Source organism: Haliaeetus albicilla, chromosome 8 (assembly GCF_947461875.1).
Source record: "Haliaeetus albicilla chromosome 8, bHalAlb1.1, whole genome shotgun sequence".
NCBI lineage: Eukaryota > Metazoa > Chordata > Aves > Accipitriformes > Accipitridae > Haliaeetus > Haliaeetus albicilla.
Window position 1 is genome coordinate 31,587,984 of NC_091490.1, and position 8,641 is coordinate 31,596,624.

The 8,641-nt window shown below is 41.9% G+C and overlaps 1 protein-coding gene and 1 long non-coding RNA gene across 3 annotated transcripts in view; one reads left to right on the forward strand and one right to left on the reverse strand.

Moving 5' to 3' along the window:
- Positions 1–653, reverse strand: part of LOC138686447 (uncharacterized) — a 20,565-nt gene extending 19,912 nt beyond the window's left edge. The window contains exon 1 of the long non-coding RNA XR_011325830.1: positions 558–653. This is a non-coding gene — a long non-coding RNA (uncharacterized lncRNA). The remainder of the gene's footprint in view (positions 1–557) is intronic.
- PTGS2 (prostaglandin-endoperoxide synthase 2) lies at positions 280–8,418 on the forward strand. 2 transcript variants are annotated; one of them, XM_069789563.1, is made up of 10 exons: positions 280–698; positions 1,178–1,294; positions 1,406–1,549; positions 2,019–2,162; positions 2,540–2,721; positions 3,557–3,640; positions 3,923–4,067; positions 5,039–5,325; positions 5,474–5,621; positions 5,772–8,418. In XM_069789563.1, the coding sequence occupies exons 1-10, from the start codon at positions 647–649 to the stop codon at positions 6,176–6,178; spliced, it is 1,710 nt and encodes a 569-aa protein (XP_069645664.1). In that variant the 5' UTR covers positions 280–646; the 3' UTR covers positions 6,179–8,418. The 2 variants fall into 2 exon arrangements, with proteins under 2 accessions (XP_069645664.1, XP_069645663.1); XM_069789562.1 differs by having other exon boundaries at positions 282–698; positions 3,821–4,067.
- Positions 8,419–8,641: the final 223 nt, after the last annotated feature.

Sequence of the window (8,641 nt, forward strand, 5' to 3'; positions counted from 1 at the left end):
TCGGGCGCCAGGCACCCGAGTCGTTCGGCACAAGGCGAGCCGCCGGGAAGCGCCGCGGAGCCCGGGGCAGGCTCCCCGCCGCCCTGCCCTGAGGAGACGCCGGCGGCCCCGCGAGGGATAGGGCGAGCCCGGGTGCTGAGGGGCCGCCTCCGCGAAAGCGCCTCCTCCTGCTCCGCTTCGCCGAGGCAGCCGGGGACTGAAAGGGACGGGGGTCCTCAGCAGCCCACCCCCAGGCGGGTGCTCCCCTCAGCGCCCGCCCCCCCAGCGCTCCCGGCTGGAAGAACCGCGGCCCGCCGCGGCGGAGGCTCGGCTGCGGTACGACGGCGGCATGGCCGCCGCCTCACGGCCGCCGCCACCTCAGCGCCCCCCGCCGCAGCGTGACGGCAGGCGGGGGCGGGCGGAGGGCCCCGGCCCGCGGCAGGTGGGAGCGGGCAGCGGCGGCGGGGCGGGACGGCGCGCAGCGGCGCGAAATCCCCAATTTCGTGATAGTTTCCGGCGGGCGGGCGGAGAGGGGGTGACTCATTCGCGGCGCCAGGAATAAATAGGCGGGCGCCTACCTGGGAGCGGCACTGGGTTCTCGGCGCCGAGCACCCGCAGAGCCTGAGCCGCAGCGAGAGCCCCGCCGCAGCCCCAGCCCCGCCGGGATATGCTTCTGCCCTGCGCTCTGGTGGCCGCTCTCCTGGCTGCTGGCCACGCAGGTGAGTCCCGTCCCGTCCCGTCTCGTCCCCTCCCGGGGGCAGGAGCGGGTCCGGCCGCGGGTGGACGGTGCTTCAGACCATGGATGGGGATTTCTTTTCTGTTCTTTTGAGCTGCGGAATGGATTAATTTTATTATTCTTTTTTTCTGATGTTCTGTATGGTCTCCTGTGATTTCTGGAATACTTGATGTGTGGTAGAAAGGATGTCAGGCCTCCCTTGGCCTGTGTGAGATAATCCAGCCCTCCTGAGGAGGTCTGTTGCTGTCAGGAAATGCAGACAAAGTCCTGTGCTTTTGCTAATAAGTACTACCTGTTGTAGACCAAAGGCTAGCGTGAATAGATGCTCACTCTCTGTTGTCTTCCTGATAAGCATTAGACTTCAGGGTATTGCTTACCGAAGTTTGAAAAGTTAGCTTAGCAAGATGAGAATACCAGTGTAGCCGTATAAGATGCTAATCGGAGCATTTGGTTTCATTCTAGCCAACCCTTGCTGTTCAAACCCCTGTCAGAACAGAGGAGTATGCATGACAACAGGATTTGATCAGTATGAATGCGACTGTACGCGGACAGGATATTATGGAGAAAACTGTACAACACGTAAGTATCTTAAGTCTCTTTTCATGGAAACGAAATCTGAGAATTCAATTCCAGGATTGTAGATTATTCTCAATAGCTAAATTACAATAATCTTTCCACTGATGTTCACAGCGGAGTTTTTCACATGGCTGAGGCTGACATTGAAACCTTCGCCGAATACTGTCCACTACATCCTCACCCACTTTGAAGCAGCCTGGAGTATCATCAACAATATTCCCTTCTTACGAGATGCTATTATGAGATATGTATTAATGTGTAAGTAAGACTTCTCTCATCTAGTCCTCTTGACTGGCAGAAGGTGCTTGTAGGACTCTAGAATATTGTACTTGATTGGTCCGTATATAAAGTTAGCAATCTAAAATGCACTAAGGTAAAAACATTCTAGCCAAAATTTAAGATTTCCACATGATGCGGACTTGTATGAAACATGCTTTGAAATGGAAATGCATTTTGCTTTGATCTCTAGTAGAATCCATGATTTTGCTAGCATAACCTTTGCACCAAATTGCTCATGTTAATAGTTGGATCCAGCTGATAATCCAGGACCCAATCCTGTTAAATGGGATTACATCTACTGAATAACATCAGTAGCTGATATATGTGGAATTTGTCAATGCAACTGCTGCCAAAATACAGGGAAAAGATCTGACCTTGTGATTTATTTTTTTGAGACTAAAATGTACAGTTAAAAAAAATAAAAATTAAATACTTCTTTCCTTTTCAGCAAGATCACACTTGATTGACAGCCCACCAACTTACAATAGTGATTATAGTTACAAAAGCTGGGAAGCTTATTCCAATCTTTCCTATTATACAAGAAGCCTTCCACCAGTAGGACTTGACTGCCCAACACCGATGGGTGTTAAAGGTAAGGAATAAACCAGATGCATAATGCTCATTTCTAGGAATTTCTACTTGTCTTCTTAGAAAATACCATGAGACCTGCTTGTCTATAACCTGGTTTTGCTGTAGTTAACTTGAATAGCCATGTTTTCAATACACGGTGTAAAGACCGAGAAGACAAGTATTCTGGTTCTTGTTATTGAGTTACATGCTAAAAAGGGAATTTAAGTTTCGAATAAAATCAAGAAAGTGAGCATAGAAAAGCAGATCATTCCCTTTATTTGTATGCTGCTATCCTTAGTAATACATTGAAAGTCTTAAGCCTTTGTGTTGTTAGGATCGAAACTAAGTATTGCATAAACATAGTTGTCTTGAATATCTCGCTGTTTCTTTCTCTCACAGGTAAGAAAGAGCTCCCAGATTCCAAGCTGATTGTGGAGAAGTTTTTGCTAAGGAAAAAATTTATTCCTGACCCACAAGGCACAAATGTGATGTTCACATTCTTTGCCCAACACTTCACTCATCAGTTCTTTAAGACGGACCACAAGAAAGGACCTGGCTTCACCAAAGCTCTCGGCCATGGGGTATGATCATAGGTCTAACTTGAACACAGCACTTAGTTCTTAGGCGCTACTGAGCAGCTAGAATGGTATCTTACAGGTTGTCAGGGTATGCAAACACTGGTGCACATACTGTACAAGGCTGTTTGCCACAAACTGATGGGCTTACCCCTTCTGTATCTTCTCCTTAGGCAAAATTCTAGCACTTGATAGCATCTCTGCCTGGGTCAGAACTGCTTGTGCAAGGCACATGGTTCTATTTAAAACACCTGCACAGTGATCTCTGACTTTTTTTATTATTACCAAGAATCTGCTTTCACTTAAAGCATGTTAGATCTAGTGAGTATCCAGAACTTCTCTGGACTCTTTCTGTCAGTTGCAAAGAGCTGTATCCAGCACTGTAAAGTATCTTGTGGGCTGCTAATTGAAGAGACTTAGTTTAAAAAGAACTTCAAAAGCAGACTTGGATTTAGTATCTTTATCTACAAAACAGGCAGCCTTTGGACAAAGTTCTTCAATATAAGTGTAATGTGTATGTCTAAAACAAAGCTATAAAATCTGTGTGTATATACAAAGAGCTGTCTGCGTAGTAGAAAGCTGCTGACACTTTAAACAGAGTCCTTTTAAATTGCTAGTCAATTTAACAACTTGCTCTCCTGCAGAGATGGCTCCAGTTGCCAGGAAATAATTTGGCTTCATCTTAAATATCAGTGTGTGATACTTACAAGGTAATAATAATATAATTAAAAAGTAAACATCTAAGGGATGAACTCCTGTTGCCATCCATAGAAATGGGACATATCCTAAAATAGCAAAAAATGTGGGTTGGCTTCACGTTCCAAATGCTTTTATTTTATAGGTTGACTTGAACCATATTTACGGAGAGACTTTGGAGAGACAACTTAAACTGAGACTTCTAAAGGATGGAAAGCTAAAATACCAGGTATGTCTTATCTCAAAACTCCTGCCTTCTTATTGGATGACACATACTTCCTAAAACTAGCGCTCTGTGCGTGGTGTAGTTGATCTAAAGTGTAAGCCTAAAGTCAGACACAGTCAATATAGCTTAACTCGTAAGCATCATAGCTTACAACTCTTTGTTCTTTCTCCCTCCCCCTTGCAGATGATCGATGGAGAAATGTATCCACCAACAGTGAAGGACACTCAGGCAGATATGATCTACCCTCCTCATGTACCTGAACACCTGCAGTTTTCTGTTGGGCAGGAGGTGTTCGGTTTGGTCCCAGGCTTGATGATGTATGCTACAATATGGCTGAGGGAACACAACCGGGTCTGTGACATCCTGAAACAGGAGCATCCAGAGTGGGATGATGAGCAGCTGTTCCAAACTAGTAGGCTCATATTGATAGGTGAGTGTCACTCCTACTACGTGCAACTCTAACCTTCTCGTGAGCTTGACACTTCTACCCATTATCTACTGCAGCTGCAGTAGGTGTAGTAAGAGGGAAAGCTGTTACTTAAGTTGGTGTGTGAGGGCACTTTGAGCCTTCATGACCTGTCACTGGGATTGTATTGAGATACAGCTTCCTCCCAGCTATGTTAAAGGCAGAACTGAAGAAAACTGAGCTAAGTGATACTTAATTCCCTCATCTAAGGGAAACAGAACTGAAAGCAATGAAAAGGCAGGAAGCCAAGGTTCATCTCTCGGAGAGAAAGCATGTGAGGCAAGATGACTTCAGACTCTCGGATCTTGTGGGGTTTTTTATGGGTTTTTTCTCCTGGGGTTGGGTCAGTTCAGGTATGCTTTAAAAGAAAGGCTGTGATTAAGTCTAAAGTTCAGGAAGTTATATAAAATGTAATTCTAAATACTTCTGTCTAATTGTCTGTTCATTTTGTCTTATGTAAATGGTGATGTATGCTAAGCTTGAAAAGACCTTGCCCAAACTGACTGAAACAGTAAACCAAGACAATTGTATTAAGCAGCTCAGAAGCTGAGAGTTGCTTTCAGATACTAACTTTCTTCATTATCCCCTCCCTTTATCCTAAAGAATATGGTATAGCTGCACACAATGTAGATACTCACGTGTGCTGTTCTGTGGTACATACAAGGAAGCATATCTTGGGGCAGGGGGGAAGCAGGCTACTTTTCCACAGCCAAAAACTCTTGGGATCTTAAGTACTGTTCCACCCCTTAGTCACATCAAATACATCAATTATTTTCTAGAAAAGATTACAGAATGTTGAAGTGTTTTTTATCCTGATCACTACAGTATTTTTTTTTTTAACAGTTCAGAAATGGTGTTTTCTCTCAGCAGGGTAACCACCTAAAACTTCTCAGGGAACCAGTACCAATATTGTCTTCTGTTTCTTTGACCAATAGGAGAGACAATCAAGATAGTTATTGAGGACTATGTGCAGCACTTGAGTGGCTACCACTTCAAACTCAAGTTCGATCCTGAGCTGCTGTTCAGCCAGCGATTTCAATACCAGAACAGAATTGCAGCTGAATTCAATACTCTTTACCACTGGCACCCACTTCTGCCTGACACTTTCCAGATACATGACCAGGAGTACACTTTCCAGCAGTTCCTCTACAACAACTCTATAATGCTGGAACATGGCCTTTCCCATATGGTGAAGTCTTTCTCCAAGCAAAGTGCTGGCAGGGTAGGTACTTTCTCAAGTTGCTAGTGAACCAACAGAGACATAAACTGTGGGTAGAATAAAGCTATCCAAAACTAATCATATACTATAAAGTTACAACTTCCTCATGACTCTTATTGGGAGATCTTATTACTTTTCATCTCTTAAATAGGTCGCTGGTGGGAAAAACTTTCCTGCTGCAGTACAGAAAGTAGCAAAGGCTTCAATTGACCAAAGCAGACAAATGAGATACCAGTCCTTGAATGAATACAGGAAACGCTTCATGTTGAAACCATTCAAATCATTTGAAGAACTTACAGGTAACAGTTTTCATCCTTTCTGACAAACAAGGGCCTTTTTATTAAAATGGCTGACAGAGTCCTGCAGTGCTATTACTGAACTTGAACAAGATAGTCTTGCAATGAAAATAGGATTTTTTTACTTATGGCTTTTCTCATCAATAATTACAGGAGAAAAAGAAATGGCAGCTGAACTGGAAGAGCTTTATGGCGACATTGATGCTATGGAGCTGTACCCAGGCCTTCTTGTAGAAAAGCCACGACCAGGTGCAATCTTTGGTGAAACAATGGTGGAGATTGGAGCACCGTTCTCTCTGAAAGGACTGATGGGAAATGCTATCTGCTCCCCTGAGTACTGGAAGCCTAGCACCTTTGGTGGAAAAGTGGGCTTTGAAATAATCAATACTGCCTCCTTACAGAAGCTCATCTGCAACAACGTGAAAGGCTGTCCTTTCACTGCTTTCCACATCTTAAATCCAGAACCCACAGAGGCAACTATTAATGTTAGTACCTCAAAAACAGCAATGGAAGATATCAACCCCACACTACTACTGAAAGAGCGATCTGCTGAGTTGTAAAAATCCATCTATTTATTTAACTATATAATTTATTCTATTTATGGCTTAAAGTGTTTAAAAACAAAAAAAACTTGAGCATCTTCTTTGTGGGGGTTGCCCTAGATTCCTTACTCAAGTAAGGCTTCCATTTAAGAAAGGGATTTTCTGTGTTGGAGCTCTACAGTGGTGAATCCCTTGTTTAAAATCTTCTGTAACAGAACTATGTATTCCAAAGTGGACAGAAGTTCCAACTTTTTTTAATGTTGTTTTAATACTTGACAAAGGGTGTTGGTGGGTTTTTGTCTTTTCACTTGATAGGTCACATAACACTACAAAATTGGTTATTGCCTCAGCAACTTCTTAAACTTGAAAGCAGACCATTGAACTAAAAGTACAAGAAAAATTTGACGTAATGAAAACTGCCAGAAAAGATTATGAATTCAGTATGAGCACTCCAAGATTAACAGAAAGTACATATACTTGACACTCACTTATTTATGTTAAGTCAGAAAATGCATTGCATTTATTGTTGATACTACCTCTCCCTTATTGCAAATAAGGCACTTTGTATAGTAACTTATATGTTTGTTTTTATGTGTAAATCTACTTTCATGTGGCATTACACTTTAATTATTTTAAAGAAAATAGAATATCTCTTGGATCCTACTTGTTTTTGAAGCATATGTTGCAGAAGTATTATTTGTGTAAGAGGATGATAAGGTACTGAGCTTAGAAATGACTGACTCTCAGGCTGCAATACAAGGCTGCTTGTATTTTGATACAGATGTTTTATTGTGCAAGTTTGGGGAGGTCTTTAACTTAGTCCAAAGTATTGGTATTTTCATAGCTGTAGTTCTCTGGTCTAATTGAATATATAACTTTAATCTCTGTCTTTTTAAGGACAAATGGGTGGTATAGCTTTAGTTAAGGATGTGACTGTAGTATAGCTTTGTGTACCCAAAACAGATGTTATTGGGGGATAGTGAAAACTGAGAAGGTGTGTAAACATATACAGCAGAGAAACAAATACAGAATGGATCTAGCAAAACTTCAAGGCACCAAGACTTGAAGGTAGCTTATGTCTATGTATGCAAGCCATACTTGTGATTTAGTCCTATTTATTGTGGGGAAGAGGGATAATGTTTTGTTTATAACTTATAAACAGAGGCATTTTGAGTAAGTGGCTTAAGCTTAATTAAAACTGGCTAGCTAGCACAAAATCTCCTAGACATATTTGTCCTGATCCAGCACTAAAATATCTAGTCTCATCTGGGCACATAAGAAGTTACACAGGATCTTGTACCAGTACTTCAAACTTTGCATACAAGGGTATCTTTTTTTAATTTCTAGAGAGGAAATGTAGAAGATGATCTTCCCATAAAAACAGCTGGGGAACTATAGGTAAAAAGAAAGTCACTTCAGACTGGAATAGAGCAGCAAGCTGATATTCCGTGTCCCTGCCCAAAATTCCTTGACTACTTGTGGAAAAGGACTTGAGTTTTCTATTTCATCTGAATCTCTCAAACATTTGTAGAGGGTCATGCATTGTAACAGCTATGGCAGCAGTATAGTTTGACTGTGACTTCTTTTTCTTTTGATTTGTTTAGAGATGTCAATTACCTTATGCTGTGTAAGTTTGTAATTGTTAGTGTGAATAGCTGAATCGAGATCTCCTGTAGTGATCAATGCCAGTGATTGATTTGAGGTGGTCTTTGGTATGAATGCTTCGGTCTAAAGAAGGGCATTTGTTTTCCTTTTTCTATTTGAAACATGAAGAACGGAGATACTTCAATAACCTTGTACTGTATATGATAATAAGTGAAAACTGCTTGGACGCTTGTTAAACATATAATTGTCATTCAGATCCATCTTTGGAACGCACTTCTTCAGAGCACCCTTCTGCCATTAACAAAGAAAAGTGTTTGGCTTAGAGTCAAAGGGAAACAAGTCTGGACAGATCTAGTTGTTTTGGGGTAGGTAAAGAGGAATTCCTCAGACCATGTCATTTGAGTTGAGTTATAAGCCACTTCAGAAAGGAATCCTGTTCACTCTGCATTTTGTACTCTGCAGCCACATTTCAACAGTCACTTACCTGTTACCCAACCTGCTGGGTTTGGCTGGGTTCAAGTTGCTCATGATAAATGTGTATGTTTGAGATTATTTATTTAAAATTCTGTGAATTGTTTTTCACTTTATTTTTGTAGGACAAGAATGTTTTTAAAATGCAGTTGTTTATATAAATAAATTGAAAATATTACCTGTGTGGGCTCATTTGTTTGTGATTTCCTTTAGCAGTTTCTAGTATGAAACAATTCTTTCATCTGATTGGCTGCTTAAGATTAGAGAATTCTAGGTAATTACTGACAGTGTTAAGTTCTCTCACATATCAGACCCAAGATGCCTGTAACTTCAGTCATCCAAATATGGTTATTTTTTCCCCTTTGGTCATGGGCGAAAAGGGATCTTGCTATGACACCCCTAGAG